Genomic DNA, 23,071 nt, shown 5'->3' with positions numbered 1-23,071 from the left:
AAAGACGTCTTGATAATCAGAGAGGAACTCAGGGACTTCAGAGGGAATGGACGACGAAATAGAAACCAAAGGTACGTCCCCATGAATACCCTTACATCCCCAGCTCAACACAGACATAGCTCTCCAGTCCAAGACTGGGTTGTGAGACTGCAACCATGGCAATCCCAGTACCAAATCGTCATGTAAATTATACAGCACCAGGAAACGAATAATCTCCTGGTGATCCGGATTGATACGCATGGTTACTTGTGTCCAGTATTGTGGTTTATTATTAGCCAATGGGGTGGAGTCAATCCCCTTCAGAGGAATAAGAGTCTCCAAAGGCTCTAAATCAAAACCACAACGATTGGCAAAGGACCAATCCATAAGACTCAGAGCGGCGCCAGAGTCAACATAGGCGTCCGTGGCAATGGATGACAAAGAGCAAATCAGGGTTACAGACAAAATAAACTTAGACTGAATGGTGCCAATGGAAACAGACTTATCAAGCTTCTTTGTACGCCTAGAGCATGCCGATATAACATGAGTAGAATCCCCACAATAGAAACACAATCCATTCTTCCGTCTAAAATTCTGTCGCTCGCTCCTGGACAGAATTCTATCACACTGCATACTTTCTGGCGTCTTTTCCATAGACACCGCCAGATGGTGCATCGGTTTGCGCTCCCGCAGACGCCTATCAATCTGAATAGCCATTGTCATGGACTCATTCAGACCTGCAGGCAAAGGGAACCCCACCATAACATCCTTAACGGCATCAGAGAGACCTTCTCTGAAAGTTGCCGCCAAGGCGCACTCATTCCACTGAGTAAGCACAGACCATTTACGGAATTTTTGGCAGAAAACTTCAGCTTCGTCTTGCCCCTGAGATAGTGCCATCAAAGTTTTTTCTGCCTGAAGTTCCAAATGAGGTTCCTCATAAAGCAAGCCCAAGGCCAGAAAAAACGCATCCACATCGCGTAACGCAGGATCCCCTGCTGGCAATGAGAAGGCCCAATCTTGAGGGTCACCCCTGAGCAAGGAAATCACAATCCTAACCTGCTGAGCAGGGTCTCCAGCTGAACGAGACTTCAGGGACAAATAAAGCTTACAATTATTTCGGAAATTCTGGAAGCTAGCTCTATTCCCTGTGAAGAACTCCGGCAAAGGAATTCTCGGCTCAGATACCGGAGCATGTACCACAAAATCTTGTAAATTTTGTACTTTCGTGATGAGATTATTCAAACCCGCAGTTACACTCTGGAGATCCATTATTGTCAGGTGCACACAGAGCATACAGAGATTAGGAGGAGAGAGAGAAAAAAGACTGCAGCAAGGCAGACTGGAGGAAAAAAAAAAAAAATTCCAGCAGACTTCTTATAACTCTCCTTTCTAAACCTGGGTCTTTAACACTTTATAGGCCGGTCAAACTGTCATGATCTCTGCAGGCAGAGATCATAGCAAGCCTATAGAGGGACAAGCTCTCGGAAGATGGAACTATACTGACCATGAACTAAGCCTGCCGCGCAACTAGAAATAGCCAGGTAGCATTTCCTATTTATCGCTAGATGCCCAGCTCTGGCCTAAGACCTAAATAGCTAGCAGAGGGAAATATAAGACCTGGCTCACCTCTAGAGAAATATTCCAAAGAAGACAGTAGCCCCCCACATATAATGACGGTGAGTTCAGATGAAACAACAAACGCAGCAGGAAAATAGTCTTAGCAAATTTGAGGTCCGCTTACTAGATAGCAGAAGACAGATAGTATACTTTCATGGTCAGCAGAAAAACACTAACAAAACACCATCCAGAGATTACCTTAAACTCTGGCATTAACTCATAACGCCAGAGTAGCAATCCCTGATCGACGAGAGCTTTCCAGACACAGTAACAAAACTTCAGCTGCGAACTGGAACAAATAGGCAAAACAAAACATGGACAAAAGTCCAACTTATCAGTAGTTGTCTAGAAGCAGGAACAAGCACTGAGAGGCATCAGATAACATTGTTGACCGGCAAGAAACCACCAGAGAAATGAGCTTAAATAGCGACACCCACTACTGATGGAATCAGGTGAAACAGGAAAGAGGATGACAAGTCCAATTCCACAAGCGGCCACCGGGGGAGCCCAGAATCCAAATTCACAACATGAGCCTATGCAATGTGATAGAACTTTGACCAGAACTGAACGGCAAGAACACAGACGTCAGAATAAGCTGTGGTTTTACTGTGGTGACCCCACACATGCTATCTCTGATTGTCCTAAGCGCACTAAGCGGTTCGCTAAGTCTGTCACCATTGGTACTGTACAGCCTAAATTTCTTTTGTCTGTTACTCTGATTTGCTCTTTGTCATCCTACTCGGTTATGGCATTTGTGGATTCAGGCGCTGCCCTGAATTTGATGGACTTGGAGTTTGCCAGGCACTGTGTTTTTTTCTTGGAGCCTTTGCAGTATCCTATTCCATTAAGGGGAATTGATGCCACGCCGTTGGCCAAGAATAAACCTCAGTACTGGACTCAGTTGACCATGTGCATGGCTCCTGCACATCAGGAAGATATTCGCTTTTTGGTGTTGCATAATTTGCATGATGTGGTCGTGTTGGGTTTGCCATGGCTACAGGTTCATAATCCAGTATTGGATTGGAAATCAATGTCTGTGTCTAGTTGGGGTTGTCAAGGGGTACATGGCGATGTTCCGTTGGTGTCAATTTCTGCTTCCACTCCTTCTGAAGTCCATGAGTTTCTGTCGGATTACCAGGATGTATTTGATGAGCCCAAATCCAGTGTCCTACCCCCTCATAGGGATTGTGATTGTGCTATAAATTTGATTCCTGGTAGTAAGTTTCCTAAGGGCCGACTTTTCAATTTATCTGTGCCAGAGCACGTCGCTATGCGGAGTTATATAAAGGAGTCCTTGGAGAAAGGGCATATTCGCCCGTCTTCATCACCGTTGGGAGCAGGGTTCTTTTTTGTGGCCAAGAAGGATGGTTCTCTGAGACCCTGTATAGATTACAGCCTTCTCAATAAAATCACGGTCAAATTTCAGTACCCTTTGCCTCTGCTGTCTGATTTGTTTGCTCGGATTAAGGGGGCTAGTTGGTTCACCAAGATAGATCTTCGAGGGGCATATAACCTTGTGCGTATTAAACAGGGCAATGAATGGAAAACAGCATTTAATACGCCCGAGGGCCATTTTGAGTACCTGGTAATGCCATTCGGGCTTTCAAATGCTCCATCTGTGTTTCAGTCCTTTATGCATGACATCTTCCGAAAGTATCTGGATAGATTCATGATTGTATATTTGGATGATATTTTGGTCTTTTCGGATAATTGGGAGTCTCATGTGAAACAGGTCAGAATGGTATTCCAGGTCCTTCGTGCTAATTCCTTGTTTGTGAAGGGGTCTAAATGTCTCTTCGGAGTTCAGAAGGTTTCCTTTTTGGGCTTCATTTTTTCCCCTTCTACTATCGAGATGGATCCTGTTAAAGTTCAGGCCATTTATGATTGGACTCAACCTACATCTGTGAAGAGCCTCCAGAAATTCCTGGGCTTTGCTAATTTTTACCGTCGCTTCATCGCTAATATTTCTAGTGTGGTTAAACCTTTGACTGATTTGACAAAGAAAGGTGCTGATGTGGTGAATTGGTCCTCTGCGGCCGTTGAGGCTTTTCAGGAGCTGAAACGTCGTTTTTCTTCGGCCCCTGTGTTGCGTCAGCCAGATGTTTCGCTCCCTTTTCAGGTCGAGGTTGATGCTTCTGAGATTGGAACAGGGGCTGTTTTGTCTCAAAGAAGTTCTGATGGCTCTGTGATGAAGCCATGTGCCTTCTTTTCTAGAAAGTTTTCGCCTGCTGAGCGTAATTATGATGTTGGCAATCGGGAGCTGCTAGCTATGAAGTGGGCATTCGAGGAGTGGCGACATTGGCTTGAGGGAGCCAAGCACCGCGTGGTGGTCTTGACGGATCACAAAAATCTGACCTATCTCGAGTCTGCCAAGCGGTTGAATCCTAGACAGGCTCGATGGTCGCTGTTTTTCTCCCGTTTCGATTTTGTGGTCTCATACCTTCCAGGTTCTAAGAATGTGAAGGCGGATGCCCTTTCTAGGAGTTTTGTGCCTGATTCTCCGGGAGTCCCTGAGCCGGCTGGCATTCTCAAAGAGGGGGTAATTCTGTCTGCCATCTCCCCTGATTTGCGGCGGGTGCTGCAGGAGTTTCAGGCTGATAGACCTGACCGTTGCCCAGCGGAGAAACTGTTTGTCCCTGATAGATGGACTAGCAGAGTTATTTCTGAGGTTCATTGCTCGGTGTTGGCTGGTCATCCTGGGATTTTTGGTACCAGAGATTTGGTGGCTAGGTCCTTTTGGTGGCCTTCCTTGTCACGGGATGTGCGTTCTTTTGTGCAGTCCTGTGGGACTTGTGCTCGGGCTAAGCCCTGCTGTTCTCGTGCCAGTGGGTTGCTTTTGCCCTTGCCAGTCCCGAAAAGGCCTTGGACGCATGTTTCCATGGATTTTATTTCAGATCTTCCTGTCTCTCAAAGGATGTCTGTCATCTGGGTGGTTTGTGATCGCTTTTCTAAGATGGTCCATTTGGTACCCTTGCCTAAATTACCTTCCTCCTCTGATTTGGTGCCATTATTTTTTCAACATGTGGTTCGTTTGCATGGCATTCCGGAGAACATTGTGTCGGACAGAGGTTCCCAGTTTGTCTCTAGGTTTTGGCGGTCCTTTTGTGCTAAGATGGGCATTGATTTGTCTTTTTCTTCGGCTTTCCATCCTCAAACAAATGGCCAAACCGAACGAACCAACCAGACTTTGGAAACCTATCTGAGATGCTTTGTTTCTGCTGATCAGGATGATTGGGTGACCTTCTTGCCATTGGCTGAGTTCGCCCTTAATAATCGGGCTAGTTCGGCTACTTTGGTTTCGCCTTTTTTTTGCAATTCTGGTTTTCATCCTCGTTTTTTTCGGGGCAGGTTGAGCCTTCTGACTGTCCTGGTGTGGATTCTGTGGTGGACAGGTTGCAGCAAATTTTGACTCATGCAGTGGACAATCTGACGTTGTCCCAGGAGAAGGCTCAACGTTTCGCTAACCGCCGTCGTTGTGTTGGTCCCCGACTTCGTGTTGGGGATTTGGTTTGGTTGTCTTCTCGTTATGTTCCTATGAAGGTTTCTTCTCCTAAGTTTAAGCCTCGTTTCATTGGTCCTTATAAGATTTCTGAAATTCTCAACCCTGTGTCATTTCGTTTGGTCCTTTCAGCTTCTTTTGCCATCCATAATGTGTTCCATAGGTCGTTGTTGCGGAGGTACGTGGCGCCTATGGTTCCCTCCGTTGATCCTCCTGCTCCGGTGTTGGTTGAGGGGGAGTTGGAGTATGTGGTGGAGAAAATTTTGGATTCTCGTATTTCGAGACGGAAGCTTCAGTACCTGGTTAAGTGGAAGGGGTATGGTCAGGAGGATAATTCCTGGGTTGTTGCCTCCGATGTCCATGCTGCCGAGTTAGTTCGTGCCTTTCATTTGGCTTGTCCTGATCGGCCTGGGGGCCCTGGTGAGGGTTCGGTGACCCCTCCTCAAGGGGGGGTACTTTTGTGAATTCCGTTCTCGGACTCCCTCCTGTGGTCATGAATGGTACTTTGGTTAGTTCTGCTCTTGGACTCCCTCTGGTGGCTTCGAGCGGAACTGCTGGTCACTGAGGTTGGCTTATCAGCTGCTCTCGTTTATTGCTATGCTGGCTTCCCTATTTAACTCCACTCAGATCGTTACTTCATGCCAGCTGTCAATGTTTCAGTATTGGTTCAGATCTCTCTTGGACTTCTCTGAGGACCTGTCTACTCCAGCAGAAGCTAAGTCTTTGCTAGTTCATTTGTTGTTACTGCTTCCTGAATATATTTCTTAGTACTGCTAAAATTTCTAGTCCAGCTTGCTATCATGATATCCCTTTGCTAGCTGGAAGCTCTGGGGGTGCAGAGTGGAACCTCCACACCGTGAGTCGGTGTGGGGAGTCTTTTTGCTTACTCTGCGTGGTTTTTTGTAGTCTTTTGTGCTGACCGCATAGTTCCCTTTTCTATCCTCTGACTATTTAGTGAAATCTGGCCTCCTTTGCTAAAACCTGTTTCATTCCTGTGTTTGTGACTTTCCTCTTAACTCACAGTCAATATATGTGGGGGTCTGCCTTTACCTTTGGGGAATTTCTCTGAGGCAAGGTAAGGCTTCTATTTCTATCTTTAGGTGTAGTTAGCTCTTAGGCTGTGAAGAGGCATCTAGGGAGAGTTAGGTACGCTCCACGGCTATTTCTAGTGTGTGTGATAGGAGTAGGGTTTGCGGTCAGCAGAGTTCCCACTTCCCCAGAGCTAGTTCCGATTTTGAGTTTACTCATCAGGTCATTCCGGGTGCTCCTAACCACCAGGTCCATAACAGGTCGCACCCTCTCATCTTGTCGTCTCTTACCATCCGCCATTTTGGAGCTCAAGTCTCTGTCCGCTATTTTGTTCACCTGTAAGGTAGTTAGCTCTTTCTTTTCTTGTTTGTCTGCTACTCTTTTTTTTATTTTCCAAGGCCTGACCCTGCTGGCGGTGCCACTTGAAGCGGGGTCGGGGGACGGGAGTTTGCGTTTGCTGTGGGCCGGAACTGAGTTCTGATTGCCCCGCAACTCCTCTTCTAAATGGAGGTCTGGGTGGAGTGTGTGGTGTCATGGAGCATGTTCTTTACCCACTTTTACTTCAGGAGCCCTCGATACCTCCCCGTCCATGGGGCCGATTCCGGCTACAAGCAAGACAGAAGACCTTGGGTACAGGTTAACAGGTCTGACTTTACTGTACAATTCATTTACACATGGCTGCAGCATGCAGATTAAGACAAAGTCTCTTTTTAGTGATGTTCCCTTGGTTTTGTGTCCCATCGGTCTTGTCCCCGCACTGTCCTGAGACCCACCATCTTCACCCCACTCTGCAACCCGGCTAATCCCAACTCTATTAATCATCTAATCCATAGTGTAGTGCAAACTGTATCCCTATCTATTGTATGGTTCCCCTAGTGGACAGACCTCCCTCATTCCCAGAGATGGCCTTAGGCTTAGCCTGTAGGAGAACCGAACACACAACACTGGCCAAAGGGATAAAATATAACACTATTTTTATCACTCTCATAACATATATAAAACTTCCCCTTTGTTGACACAACGTTCATCATCCCAGCCTCCCCCATACACACGCACAATGTTCTTTTGACTCTGGGAAAGCTAGTACTGATAATCTCCAGAGAGATAGGCTGGGGTATCCAAATTCAGGGAACACAATGGTGTATTGAAGCTGCTCGGCCACACCAAGGGTGCACTAAGCACCTTAATTAGCATATGGAAATAAAGGGGTTTTTTTGCACATCGGAGGAACAGATTTGTACTGTAAAGGTATGATTTTTATATATGACTGTTCTTAGTTTACATTTTTTGGGTGGTGACATACATTGATGATATAAGCACTTGGTATTGTGAAATCTGGTGACAGATTGGCTTTAAACCTATGTAACTCTATTGAAGTCGTGAATCATATAAGAGACAGAAGCCAATATACAAAGAGGAACCATTGTAGCATAGATTGATACTTAGATAATTCATTAGACTCTGCTTAGAAGTACTACATGTATTAATAAAAATAGTCATTGTTTTTAATCAAACAATAAAGAGCACTGCTAGTAGAACAATAAGCCAAAAAAGTATAACATGCGAAAAATATCAAGGTATTGGCAAACCATCATTTTGGTAATCATAGAGATTTTTACATAAATCTTCCACTTTTCATCTCCACTCAGAGAGCTTATAAGAAAGAAATGCATGTGAAACATGTGTCATTGTGGTAGATATCAGCTTCAAAGAGACAAAGAAGCTTTCTGAGATATATGCAGATTAAACTCAAAAGTGAGACAGAAAAATAATAAAAACCAGAACAAGTGCTGAAAAGAGTTAGCAGATGTTTATTGTGATCAAGATGTGAAGAAATTCAAAGGACCTTAGCAAACTGGTCTTTAATAATGTTTAAAACTAATATGTCCGTATGTTCAATCAGCGCAAGTAAACCAGGACAAATCCAGAATATGTAAAAAAGACCTGTTACTAGGTCAAAAGTGGCCATTTTTTCTTTTAATTTATTTCCTCTGCCCCCCTAAATATTCCACCATATGGTTATAGACATATTGACCTTAGTATGTAGAGCTAATTTTTTTTATCCTTACCATGGGAGCGATACACAGGATTCTCTGGGGTGAGGGTGATGTCTATTGGCTGCTCTGGATTATTTTTCCTGTGGGCTACACCTCCTTGGTAAAGACCATAAAAATAAACTCTAAATAAAAAGGCCCATATCTCTGAAATCGTATAGTGGATTAAAAAAAAATGGCAACAATACAAAACAGGGAATACTTATAGGAGAAGCGGAATAAAATAAGAGCAGAAACTGACCACTGTTGATCTGGTGACTGATCATCTTCAAAGAGTGTGGTGGGTTTCCATTAGTGCTCATAGTAAAGATGGAAGAATGTCCTTCCTCCATAATATGAGATAAGTTATAATGTCAGAGCTGATAGTTTCAAGTCTTCTGCTTAACTTCACAAAGTTATAATTTCATTAAAAAAAAAACCTGCAGGTATTACTAGAACGAGCGCACTTCACATTTTTTCAAATTAAGTGACATAAAAATATGTGTATGGGTTACAGCTTAACTATGTGGGATGTTGAGTTAATGTTTATCGGAATTATTAAAGGGAATCTGTCACCACATTTGATCTAAACTATTAATTTGGGCATACAGGCTATAGACAGCTGCGGAGATTGATGCCTGTATGCCTCAGATCAGATGAGGAGGAGGATGTTGCCTAGAAGATAACTCTGCCTCCAGAGATTATTTTACATGAAGGGAGAGTTACCAGTGAGAGACAAGTAACTAACACAGAACAGGGGAAATTAAATTTGTCTTCTTGCAAACACATTTTTTTGCATCTCTCTGTGCTCAGCTGTATTATTACAATATTGCAACCCTGTCTGCCTGTGAGATGGAAGCTGAAGCTAAGAGGAACCTGCAAGAGGAACCTGGAGATCTGTCAGGTATAATCACACACAGCTTTGCAGTGAGATCAATGGAGTAGAGAGCGGCCATTACACATCACACTGGTAACACTGGTAATCATTACACATCCATCACACTGTTAATTCCTCCTTATATTTAAAACAAGCCCTGGAGGCAGAGCTATCTTCCAGGCACCATCCTGGAAAAGGTAATTTTTATAAAGTGATACAAGATTATTTCTCAGCACTAAGGCATCTGATATCAGGCATACAGGTAGTACTTTTCTTTTTTTCAGCAGTCTATAATCTGTATGCCCATATAAATAGCTTAAATAGGTCAAATGTAGTGACAGATTACCTTTAAAGATATTAGGTATATTAAAGAGCTTTCAAGTTACCTTTTGAGTGGGAACATCAGCATCCTCATTTTTGGACATTGGTTTAGTACTTTGCATATTTATATTTTTCTTGCTTGAACCTCCAGCTTTAGGTTTGCAACCTCTTTGATGGACTATAAGGCGGTCACTTGCAAAGGTTCGTCCACAGTTTGAACATGGCAGCAGTTGTTCCTTAAAACTCTGCCAAGCAGCTTCATTTTGTACCTCTCGCGTGGCTCCTTTAGACAAATCTACTTGCGGCTTCTGAGGAACAGGTCTTCGCTGACCTTTAGGTAACTTATCATTTTCAATTTTCCACTTCTCAAGACATTTTGGTTCATGTATTGGGAGAGATTTAGTTCCAAACTCTCGTCCACATATGTAACAAATTAATGTCCTTGGCTTCACTGGATTTTGAGGATTCATTGCACTGGCTGTTTTAGAATCTGGAACAGAATTTGGATTTGCTAATGTCTTGTTAGCTGTGGAATGCTTAGATCCTGAATTCTTACCATTTGGTTTGCAACTTCTTTGGTGCACAAGAAGCCGATCTGGAAGAAATGTACGTCCACAATTCTCACATGGTAAAAGCTGAGATTGGGAACTTTGCCAGGCGGCCTCATTTACAGCATTATCTGAGCCACCTCTACAAGCCTGAGGTTTGATTGGAGCTGCTCGTCTGAGATGTTTTGGGAGATTTTCATTCTCTACATGCCATTTTTCTAGGCATTTGGGTTCATGAATGGCAATTGACTTCGAGCCAAATTCTCTGCCACAAATGTAGCAAACTTTAAAAGCTTGTCTACGAGGAGGAATAACTGGTCTTTTTTCTTCTCTCTTTGACATGTTTTCTGTTGATCTTTTGACTAATGTAGTGGTTTTTGGCCTGATAATTCTACGCATATGAGATACTGACTTAACATCTGGTTTTTCACAATCTTGCTTGTTTCTATGCTAATGTTTTCTTTGCTTCTTAAGAAGGGCAATATTTGTCAGCATTTTAGTAACTTTTGTAAACTTAACTTCAGGTCCTTTTATCAAAATGTAACAAATGTTTCAAATTTGACTTTAATCTGAAATATAACAGATACAATTATTAGTCCCATGTGGAATTATCATTGTATAAATTTTAAGAAAAATCATAATATATAAGGCTGCTTTACCATGGAACAAAATATGCACTGCACCCAGGCTCTGATATGAAATGGGCTGCTTCGTGGAAGCATCATTTTCTATATTAGCTTACTGTGAAGTTTCTGTACAGTGTTTCTGGTAATCATAAAATGTGGCCCAAATACAAGGGCTTTTACAAATGGGCCAGCAGATATAAAACTTGTAAACATGCATTACAATACACCCAATTTTCTAATGCGAAGATTTATTGCTCTTATAGTATCAAACAATGTATTAAATGTACTTCTGAGAACCTGGTTTATTCGATTAGATGTACCGTATTTTTCTGACAATAAGATGCATCGGCCCATAAGAAGCACCTAGGTTTTAGAGGAGGAAAATAGAAAAATTGAAACAAAAAATGTCAAGACACACTTTTATGGGGGGGAGCTTCTGCTGACACTGCCTTAGGGATAATATCCCCCGTTATGGTATATATATATGCCCCCCATCCTGATATATCTGTCGCCATCCAGGTATACATGGCCCCCCTTCCTGGTATACATGGCCACCATCCCTATATTGTTATACATGGCCCACCATCCCCATCTTGATATACATGCCCCCATTCCCATCCTAGTATACATGGCACCCGATTCCCATCCTGGTATCCATGGCCACCATCCCCATCCTGGCATACATGGCCACCATCCCTATGCTGCTATATATGGCCACCATCCCCATCCTGGTATACATGGCCACCATCCTGATCATGGTATATATGGACACCATCCCCATCCTGCTAAATATGTCCACCATCCCCATCCTGGCATACATGGCCCCCATCCACCATCCTGGCATACATGGCCCCATCCACCATCCTGGCATACATGGCCATCATCTCCATCCTGGTATACATGGCCCCCCCATCAAGGTATACATGGTATCATCCCCATCCTGGTATGCATGGCCCTCATACACCATCCTGGTATACAAGGTCCCTTCATCCCATCCTGATATACATGGGCCCCCATCATGCTGCACACATAAAAAATAAACAATTCTACTTAACTTTCCTCTGCTCCCTCACAGTGGCGTCCTCTTCTGATGCCAGCAGCTTATATCAGCGTGTATCAGCGCATGATATCACTGCCATGCACCCTCACATGCTGAGGTCGGTTGCCAGAATACTCACTGCGCTCCACACTCGGTATTATGGGCGTGGAGAACAGTGAATATTCATTCTCTTTAATAGTGGACACAGTGATCGCCCAGCCGCTGTGGCTGTGTGCTTGTTATTAAAGATAATGAATAATCACTGCTCCACATGCCCATAGCCCCTCCCACCTCTCATCAGAAGGCACAGAGGTAACCTCAGCAGCCGATTCCTGCCTCCTGTGACCCACTGCTGCCACTCCTCTCCCATCCACAGACACAGATGACAAATATGTAAGGTACATCCGAACTAAAAGACGCACCCCCCCACTTTCCTCCAAAAGTTTTGAGGAAAAAAGTGCGTCTTTTACTTAGAAAAATACGGTACCTCATGCCAGAAACTTTATATTGGTTGCACTGTACATAAAATGAAGGTCCATATTAATGAGCATCTTAATGATATTGCTAATATATACAATTTCAATCGCCATGCTTCTTCTGCAGCTAAGCATTTTATTTATAGCCATCAACGACAAGTTTCATCATTCCAAGCCTTCGGCATCGTAAAAGTTACATCGGCACGAGGAAGTGTTATGAATAGATGCCTATTGACAAGGGAGGCTTTTTAGATTTTTAATCCTGGTTCCAGATTTCCAGACAGTCTTAATTTATGCAGGGAAATTATGTATTATTATTAATATCTTTCATATGCGTATATTTGTTGTTTTTTTCTGCTATGTAGTTCAAGTTCACATCTGTGTTTTTAATTAAATATCTATTTCATCATGTGGATCCAATATCCTGCTGTCATAGGCGAGTTGGATTATTTAGGACTGTTGGGAAAATTTTCATATTGGGCCTTGATGAAGAATGCCAGAACCCGTAGCTTTTTGTTTCTTCCTATCATGCTGGTTATATTTTTAAAATGTTTCAATAACAAAAAAATTATTTAATCCAGGAGATGGAACATCCCACCCTTTTTTTTTTTTTAACGTATGGTCAGATTTTGTTTCTGTGCACAATGGACTCCATTCAACTTCAGTGGTGAGCTGGAACAAAACTTTTCTTGTTTTGTACACTGCTCAAAAAAATAAAAGGGATACTTAAACAACAGAAAATAACTCCAAGTAAATGAAACTTCTGTGAAATCAAACTGTCCACTTAGGAAGCAACACTGTTTGACAATTAATTTCACATGCAGTTGTGCAAATGGAATAGACAACAGATGGAAATTATTGGCAATTATCAAGACACACTCAATAAAGGAGTGGTTCTGCAGGTGGGGACCACAGACCACATCTCAGTACCAATGCTTTCTGGCTGATGTTTAGGTCACTTTTGAATGTTGGATGTGCTGTCACACTTGTGGTAGCATGAGATGGACTCTACAACTCACACAAGTGGCTCAGGTAGTGCAGCTCATCCAGGATGGCACATCGATGCGAGCTGTGGCAAGAAGGTTTGCTGTGTCTGTCAGCATAGTATCCAGAGGCTTGAGGCGCTACCAGGAGACAGGCCAGTACACCAGGAGATGTGGAGGGGGCCGTAGGAGGGCAGCAGGACCGCTACCTCAGCCTTTGTGCAAGGAGGAACAGGAGGATCACTGCCAGAGCCCTGCAAAATGACCTCCAGCAGGCCACAAATGTGCATGCGTCTGCACAAACGGTTAGAAACCGACTCCATGAGGATGGTCTGAGTGCCCGACGTCCACAGATGGGGGTTGTGCTCACAGCCCAACACCGTGCAGGACACTCGGCATTTGACACAGAACACCAAGATTGGCAAATTCGCCACTGGTGCCCTGTGTCCTCACAGATAAAAGCAGGTTCACACTGAGCACATGTGCCAGACTTGACAGAGTCTGGAGATGCCGTGGAGAGCGATCTGCTGCCTGCAACATCCTTCAGCATGACTGGTTTGGCAGTGTGTCAGTAACGGTGTGGGGTGAAATTTCTTTGGAAGGCCGCACAGCCCTCCATGTGCTCGCCAGAGGTAGCCTGACTGCCATTAGGTACTGACATGTGATCCTCAGACCCCTTGTGAGACCATATGCTGGTGCGGTTGGCCCTGGGTTCCGCCTAATGCAGGACAATGCCAGACCTCATGTGGCTGGAGTGTGTCAGCAGTTCCTGCAAGATGAAAGCATTGAAGTTATGGACTGGCCCGCCCGCTCACCAGACCTGAATCAGATTGAACACATCTGGGACATGTCTCGCTCCATCCATCAACGTCACGTTGCACCACAGACTGTCCAGGAGTTGGTGGATGCTTTAGTCCAGGTCTGGGATGAGATCCCTCAGGAGACCATCTGCCACCTCATCAAGAGCATGACCCGGCGTTGTACAGTAGGGAGGTCATACATGCATGTAGAGGCCACATACCACATACAATACTAAGCATCTTTTCCTTGTCATGAGGCATTTCCACTGAAGTTGGATCAGTCTGTAATTTGATTTTCCACTTTGATTTTGAGTATTATTCCAAATCCAGACCTCCATGGGATATTCATTTTGATTTACATTGATAATTGTTATTTTTTATTGTTCTGAACACATTCCACTATGCAATGAATAAAAATGTGAAACTGGAATATTTAATTCAGAGATATCTAGGATGTGGTATTTTAGTGTTCCCTTTATTTTTTTGAGCAGTGTATTTCAATCATTCCATGTGACTGTGTATCCTCGTGCTGTCAGGATCCTCAGGCACCAGTAGGGAGAGCGGGTCGTGTGACCGCAAGTATGCTTAAGGGCTCATTTCCACTTGCGAGAAACACGTCCGTGTCTCGCATGTGGAAACCAAGCTGTAGCGCTGGCACTTTGGAGCAGACCGCGCTGCTCCATGTGTTCCTATGCGGCCGCACGCTCTGCTCTGGAGTGCCGGCGCCACAGCTTGGTTTCCACATGCGAGACACTTATACTTATTTCCAGCCACATTCTGACTAAATGTGCAGCTGGCCAGAAGTATACATAAGGACGGGATCACACTACCGTAGAATATGGACGAGTGCTATGCAAGAAAACATCGCATAGCACTTGGACCAATGTTACTCTATGGGGAAGCTGATATCACCATATTTTTTCTCAGGCTTATTTGACGTGCGTGCAAAATCGCAGCATGCTACGATTGTACACTTATATCATCTGAGACTCGCCACTGGAAGCCTATAGATGCGAAAAAAACTCGGACACCACACAGACCATCCGTGTAGCTTGCGACAAATATGCACACATTTTCCTCTTTTCAGCCCATTGAGCCATTAAATTCAATGGGAAAAAGCAGTGAGAAATGCAAAGTCATACACATGTCATACACAAGTCATATGGATACATAGGTGTGAGAAAATCACAATGCAAATGCATTGCACATGGATGACCATATGGAGAACACTCGTGTGACTCTCAGCAGGGAGACTCACACCAATTTTCCATACGTTTAGTGTCACCCCGGCCTAATGCATACTAGCAGTCCCTTAACCTTCTGGTCTCACTACCAAAGAAATAAATAGCGATTTATAGAGCAGGGCCTGTCATGCCTTTAAACAAATGCATACACTGTATTTTTCTGACTATAAGATGCACCTGACCATAAGACGCACCACAAATTTCAGAAGGAAAATGAGGAAAAAAATTAATAGGTCAAATGGTGGTCTGTCTTACAGTCCTGAATTCAGCTTACCCTGGGGGGATCAGCAGCACTGGTGGAGCGGAGTCACTGGGGGTGTTTGGTGGTCCAGTGATAATATGATCCAGACTGGTGCATGTTGTGAATTCTGCTCTTGGGCTCCCTCCGGTGGTTGTAAGTGGTAGCGCTGCTGTCTCTGAATCGCAGCATTTATCAGGTGTGTTCACTTTTTGCAATTTTGACTGGGCTATTTAGTCTTGCTTCACCCTTTAGTCAGTGCCAGTTGTCCATTGTTCCTGCAGGATTCACATCCCTGCCTGGTCTCTTCTGCTTTGCAGTTCATTTCAACAAAGATAAGTTCTGGCCTTAATTTTGCTGTCCACATGCTGTGGCCTTATTGTTCACTTCTTTTCCATGTTTTTGTCTTGTCCAGCTTGGTCTGTATAAGGATTTGTTAAGCCAAGCTGGTATCTCTGGAGATGCAGATATACCCTCCATATCTTTAGTTAGCTGTGGAGCTTTTGTATTTTCTGTGGTGGATATTTTCTAGTGTTTTAATACTGACCGCATAGTACTCTGTCCTATCCTTTCTATTTAGCTAGAAGTGGCCTCCTTTGCTAAATTCTCATTTCAGTCTGTGTATGTTTTTTCCCTCTCCTCTCACAGTCAATATTTGTGGGGGGCTGCCTATCTTTTGCGGATTTTCTCTGAGGCAAGATAGTTTTCCCTTTTCTATCTCTAGGGGTAATTAGTCCTCCGGCTGTGTCGAGATGTCTAGGGAGCGCTAGGTACATTCCACGGCTACTTCTAGTTGCGGTGTTAAGTTCAGGGTCTGCGGTCAGTACAAGTACCACCTTCTCCAGAGTACGTCTCATGCTGCTCTTAGGCCACCAGATCATAACAGTACAACTGGCCAACAATGAGTTAACCGCATCTCAGAAGAAGGGAAGGAAACTGCTGAGCCATTTTTTTCTGTAGTCTGTTGTGTTGTTTTTTTTTTCTTCCCTCTTTACCTCTGGGTGGCTCAGGAGTTCAGCGCTGATATGGATGTTCAGGGATTGGCTTCTCGTGTGGATCAACTTGCTGCTAGAGTACAGGGTATTTCCGATTATATCGTTCAGACTCCGGTTTTAGAGCCTAGAATTCCAACTCCTGATTTGTTTTTTGGGGATAGGTCCAAATTTCTGAGCTTTAAAAATAACTGTAAACTGTTTTTTGCTCTGAAACCCCGTTCCTCTGGTGATCCCATCCAGCAGGTTAAAATTGTTATATCTCTGCTGCGTGGTGACCCCCAGGATTGGGCATTTGCCCTGGAACCTGGGAATCCGACGTTGCTTAATGTAGACACCTTGTTTCAGGCGCTTGGGTTATTGTATGATGAACCTAATTCAGTGGATCATGCTGAGAAGACCTTGTTGACCCTGTCTCAGGGTCAAGAAGCGGCAGAATCATATTGCCAGAAGTTTAGAAAATGGTCTGTACTGACTAAATGGAATGAGGATGCCTTGGCGGCAATCTTCAGAAAGGTTCTTTCTGAATCCGTTAAAGATGTTATGGTGGGGTTCCCCACGCCTGCTGGTCTGAGTGATTCTATGTCTCTGGCCATTCAGATTGATCGGCGCTTGCGCGAGCGCAGAGTTGTGCACACTATGGCATTGTCTTCCGAGCGGAGTCCTGAGCCTATGCAGCATGATAGGATTGTGTCTAGAGCTGAACGACAAGGAGTCAGACGTCAGAATAGGTTGTGTTTTTACTGCGGCGATTCTGCTCATGTTATTTCTGATTGCCCTAAGCGTACCAAGAGAATCGCTAGTTCTGTTACCATCAGTACTGTACAACCTAAATTTCCGTTATCTGTGACCCTGATCTGCTCATTATCGTCATTTTCTGTCATGGCATTTGTGGATTCAGGCGCCGCTCTAAATTTAATGGACTTAGAATTTGCCAGGCGTTGTGGTTTCCCCTTGCAGCCTTTGCAGAGTCCTATTCCTTTGAGGGGTATTGATGCTACGCCGTTGGCTAAAAATAAACCTCAGTTTTGGACACAGCTGACCATGTGCATGGCGCCAGCCCATCAGGAAGATTGTCGTTTTCTGGTGTTGCATAATTTGCATGATGCTGTTGTGCTGGGTTTCCCATGGTTACAGGTGCATAATCCGGTATTAGATTGGAAATCTATGTCTGTGACTAGTTGGGGTTGTCAGGGGGTTCATGGTGACGTTCCTTTGATGTCAATTGCCTCCTCCCCCTCTTCTGAAATTCCTGAGTTTTTGTCAGATTTCCAGGATGTATTCAATGAGCCCAAGTCCAGTTCCTTTCCACCGCAAAGGGACTGTGATTGTGCTATTGACTTGATTCCAGGCTGTAAGTTCCCTAAGGGCCGACTTTTCAATCTGTCTGTGCCAGAACATACCGCCATGCGGAGCTATGTTAAGGAGTCCTTGGAGAAGGGGCATATTCGGCCATCTTCTTCACCATTGGGAACAGGTTTTTTTTTTGTTGCCAAAAAAGATGGCTCCTTGAGACCCTGTATTGATTATCGCCTCTTGAATAAGATCACGGTCAAATTCCAATACCCTTTGCCTTTGCTTTCTGATCTGTTTGCTAGGATTAAGGGGGCTAGTTGGTTTACTAAGATTGACCTTCGAGGGGCATATAATCTTGTTCGTATTAAGCAGGGTGACGAATGGAAAACTGCGTTTAATACACCCGAAGGCCATTTTGAATACCTTGTGATGCCATTCGGACTCTCTAATGCTCCATCTGTGTTTCAGTCCTTCATGCATGATATATTTCGGAATTATCTTGATAAATTCATGATTGTATATTTGGATGATATTTTGATTTTTTCAGATGATTGGGAGTCTCATGTGAAACAAGTCAGGATGGTATTCCAGATCCTTCGTGATAATGCCTTGTTTGTGAAGGGGTCTAAGTGCCTCTTTGGAGTACAGAAGATTTTTTTTTTGGGCTTCATTTTTTCTCCCTCATCTATAGAGATGGATCCGGTTAAGGTTCAGGTCATTCATGATTGGATCCAGCCCACATCCGTGAAGAGCCTTCAGAAATTTTTGGGCTTTGCTAATTTTTATCGCCGTTTCATTGCCAACTTCTCCAGTGTGGTTAAACCCCTGACCGATTTGACGAAGAAAGGCGCTGATGTGACGAATTGGTCCTCTGCGGCTGTTTCTGCCTTTCAGGAGCTTAAACGCCGATTTACTTCTGCCCCTGTGTTGCGTCAGCCGGATGTTTCTCTTCCTTTTCAGGTTGAGGTTGACGCTTCTGAGATTGGGGCAGGGGCCGTTTTGTCTCAGAGGAATTCTGATGGTTCCTTGATGAAACCGTGTGCCTTCTTTTCTCAAAAGTTTTCGCCTGCGGAACGCAATTATGATGTCGGCAATCGTGAGTTGTTGGCTATGAAGTGGGCATTTGAGGAGTGGCGACATTGGCTTGAGGGGGCCAAGCACCGTATTGTGGTCTTGACCGATCATAAGAATCTGATTTATCTCGAGTCTGCCAAATGGCTGAATCCTAGACAGGCCCGATGGTCCCTGTTTTTCTCCAGTTTTGATTTTGTGGTCTCGTATCTTCCGGGTTCTAAGAATGTTAAGGCTGATGCCCTCTCTAGGAGCTTTTTGCCTGATTCTCCTGGGGTCCTTGAGCCAGTCGGTATTCTGAAGGAAGGGGTGATTCTTTCTGCCATCTCCCCTGATTTACGACGGGTTCTTCAGGAATTTCAGGCTGATAAACCTGACCGCTGTCCAGTCGGGAAATTGTTTGTTCCTGACAGATGGAATAGTAAAGTGATTTCGGAGGTTCATTGTTCTGTGTTAGCTGGTCATCCTGGGATTTTTGGTACCAGAGATTTGGTTGGTAGGTCCTTTTGGTGGCCTTCTTTGTCACGGGATGTGCGTTCTTTTGTGCAGTCCTGTGGGACTTGTGCGCGGGCCAAGCCTTGCTGTTCCCGCGCGCTAGTGGGTTGCTTTTGCCTTTGCCGGTCCCTGAGAGGCCTTGGACGCATATTTCTATGGATTTTATTTCGGATCTTCCGGTTTCCCAGAGGATGTCAGTTATCTGAGTGGTTTGTGACCGGTTTTCTAAGATGGTTCATTTGGTACCTTTGCCTAAATTGCCTTCCTCTTCTGATTTAATTCAGTTGTTTTTTCAGCATGTGGTTCGTTTGCATGGCATTCCGGAGAATATTGTGTCCGATAGAGGTTCCCAGTTTGTTTCTAGGTTTTGGCGGGCCTTTTGTGCTAGGCTGGGCATTGATTTGTCTTTTTCTTCCGCATTTCATCCTCAGACAAATGGCCAAACCGAGCGAACTAATCAGACTTTGGAAACTTATTTGAGATGCTTTGTGTCTGCTGATCAGGATGATTGGGTGGCTTTCTTGCCATTGGCCGAGTTTGCCCTTAATAATCGGGCTAGTTCTGCTACATTGGTTTCACCCTTCTTTTGTAACTCTGGTTTTCATCCTCATTTTTCTTTGGGGCAGGTTGAACCTTCTGATTGTCCTGGGGTGGACTCTGTGGTTGACAGGTTGCAGCAAATTTGGGCTCATGTTGTTGACAATTTGGTGTTGTCTCAGGAGGGGGCTCAACGTTTTGCTAACCGTCGTCGGTGTGTTGGTTCCCGGCTTCGGGTTGGGGATTTGGTCTGGTTGTCTTCCCGTCATGTCCCTATGAAGGTTTCTTCCCCTAAGTTTAAGCCTCGGTTTATTGGCCCTTATAGGATTTCTGAGATTATCAATCCAGTGTCTTTTCGTTTGACCCTTCCAGCCTCTTTTTCCATCCATAATGTTTTTCATAGATCTTTGTTGCGGAAATATGTGGTGCCCGTTGTTCCCTCTGTTGATCCTCCTGCCCCGGTGTTGATTGATGGGGAGTTGGAGTATGTGGTGGAGAAGATTTTGGATTCTCGTTTTTCGAGGCGGAAGCTTCAGTATCTTGTCAAATGGAAGGGTTATGGCCAGGAGGATAATTCTTGGGTTGTTGCCTCCGATGTTCATGCTGATGATTTGGTTCGTGCCTTTCATTTGGCTCATCCGGATCGGCCTGGGGGCTCTGGTGAGGGTTCGGTGACCCCTCCTCAAGGGGGGGTACTGTTGTGAATTCTGCTCTTGGGCTCCCTCCGGTGGTTGTAAGTGGTAGCGCTGCTGTCTCTGAATCGCAGCATTTATCAGGTGTGTTCACTTTTTGCAATTTTGACTGGGCTATTTAGTCTTGCTTCACCCTTTAGTCAGTGCCAGTTGTCCATTGTTCCTGCAGGATTCACATCCCTGCCTGGTCTCTTCTGCTTTGCAGTTCATTTAAACAAAGATAAGTTCTGGCCTTAATTTTGCTGTCTACATGCTGTGGCCTTATTGTTCAGTTCTTTTCCATGTTTTTGTCTTGTCCAGCTTGGTCTGTATAAGGATTTGTTTAGCCAAGCTGGTATCTCTGGAGATGCAGATATACCCTCCATATCTTTAGTTAGCTGTGGAGCTTTTGTATTTTCTGTGGTGGATATTTTCTAGTGTTTTAATACTGACCACATAGTACTCTGTCCTATCCTTTCTATTTAGCTAGAAGTGGTCTCCTTTGCTAAATTCTCATTTCAGTCTGTGTATGTTTTTTCCCTCTTCTCTCACAGTCAATATTTGTGGGGGGCTGCCTATCTTTTGGGGATTTTCTCTGAGGCAAGATAGTTTTCCCTTTTCTATCTCTAGGGGTAATTAGTCCTCCGGCTGTGTCGAGATGTCTAGGGAGCGCTAGGTACATTCCACGGCTACTTCTAGTTGCGGTGTTAAGTTCAGGGTCTGCGGTCAGTACAGGTACCACCTTCTCCAGAGTACGTCTCATGCTGCTCTTAGGCCGCCAGATCATAACAGGTGCAGCAGGTTCAGCGGTGCTCAGTGGTGCGGGGGCTCCGCCAACAGTTTGTGAAAACCCGGAGCCCCCGCACATCCACTGCTGCGATGCGGTGTTCTCCTGGAAATCCCATCCCAATGCTGGTGCTGCAGGTTTTGTTGTCCTTGGTGGTGCGAAAACTCCGGCGACATTTTGTGAAAGCCCGGAGCCCCGGACATCCATTGCTGCGATGCGGTGGTCTCCTGGAAATCCCATCCCAACGCTGGTGCTGCAGGTTCGGCGGACCTCGGTGGTGCGGAAACTCCGGCTGTCACTGGGGGTGTTTGGTGGTCCAGTGATAATATGATCCAGACTGGTGCGGCAGGTTCAGCGGTGCTCAGTGGTGCGGGGGCTCCGCCAACATTTTGTGAAAGCCCGGAGCCCCGCTCTTCCATTGCCTCGATGCTGTGGCCAACGGGTAAATGGCCACCGGATGGAGGCGGTGCATGTGCAGATTGAGATCTCGGCAATGAGATCTCATCTCCCGAGATCTTGTTGCTGAGATCTCAATCTTTGCATGCGCCACCTCCATCTGGCATCCATTTTCCCGCAGGCCAGAGCATCGAGGCAATGAAAGTTTGGGGCTCCGAGCGTTTGCAAAATGTCGCCGGGGCCCCAATACCACCGAGCACAGGGACGTTGCTGAACCAGCCACATCAGGATAAGAGTAAGATCATCGCCCTGCAGCCTCGGACCACCAGAAGAATCGCCCGACCCTTGCTTCCACCGCGCTAATTGTAAGTACGGTACATTCCGACTATAAGACGCACCCCCGTTTTCCAACCAAAATTTTTGGGGAAAAAAGTAGGTCTTATAGTTCAAATAATATGGTAATCAGTTTCACTATGCTTTTAACCCCTTTTTGCCAGCTGATGGAATAGTACGTCAGCTAGCAGAACCCCCACTTTGAGGTGGGTTCCGGCGGTGAGCCCACCTCAAAGCCGCTACATGTCAGCTGTTTTGTACAGCTGACATGTGCGCGCAATGAGCGCGAGCGGAAGCGCGATCCGCCAGTGCCCATTAACTAGTTAAATGCCGCTGTCAAACATTGACAGCGGCATTTAACTTGCGCTCCCGGCCACGTGGCCGGAAGTGCTCGCACCTCTGACCCCCGTCACCCGTCACATGATCAGAGGTCATCGGTGCATTGCCATAACAACCAGAGGTCTCCTTGAGACCTATATGGTTGTTGATGGCCGATTGCTTTGATCGCCACCCTGTGGTCGGCGTTCAAAGCAACCCTGCATTTCTGCTACATAGAGGTGATCTGTGCTTCACCTCTATGTAGCAGAGGCGATCGTGTAGTGCATGCTTCTAGCCTCCTATGGAGGTCATTGAAACATGCCAAAATGTAAAAAAAAAAAGTGTTTAAAAATATAAAAAAATAAAAAATATATAAAAATTCAAATCACCCCCCTTTCGCCCCAATCAAAATAAAACAATAAAAAAAAAATCAAACCTACACATATTTGGTATTGCCACATTCAGAATCGCCCGATCTATCAAAAAAAACAAATGATTAACCTGATCGCTAAATGGCGTAGCAAGAAAAAAAATCAAAACGCCAAAATTACATTTTTTGGGTCGCCGCAACATTGCATTAAAATGCAATAACGGGCGATCAAAAGAACGTATCTGCACCAAAATGGTATCATTAAAAACGTCAGCTCGGCACGCAAAAAATAAGCCCTCACCCGACCCCAGATCACGAAAATTGGAGATGCTACCGTTATCGGAAAATTGTGCAATTTTGTTGTTTTTTTCTAGCATACTTTGGAATTTTTTTTACCACTTAGATAAAAGAGAACCTAGACATGTTTGGTGTCTATGAACTCGTAATGACCTGAAGAATCATAATGGTAGGTTAGTTTTAGCATTTAGTGAAC

The 23,071-nt window shown here is 44.7% G+C and overlaps 1 protein-coding gene across 1 annotated transcript in view; it reads right to left on the bottom strand.

The window, feature by feature from the left end:
* LOC143793831 (zinc finger protein 474-like) overlaps positions 1 to 23,071 on the bottom strand; it is a 60,811-nt gene that overhangs the window by 19,412 nt on the left and 18,328 nt on the right. The window contains exon 2 of the mRNA XM_077280804.1: positions 9,424 to 10,475. Coding sequence (XP_077136919.1) covers positions 9,424 to 10,305 — 882 coding nt within the window. The 5' untranslated portion in view covers positions 10,306 to 10,475. The remainder of the gene's footprint in view (positions 1 to 9,423; positions 10,476 to 23,071) is intronic.

This window comes from Ranitomeya variabilis, chromosome 1 (assembly GCF_051348905.1).
Source record: "Ranitomeya variabilis isolate aRanVar5 chromosome 1, aRanVar5.hap1, whole genome shotgun sequence".
NCBI lineage: Eukaryota > Metazoa > Chordata > Amphibia > Anura > Dendrobatidae > Ranitomeya > Ranitomeya variabilis.
The sequence above is the reverse complement of the archived record's forward strand: the minus strand, read 5'-3'. Positions and strand labels throughout refer to the sequence as shown.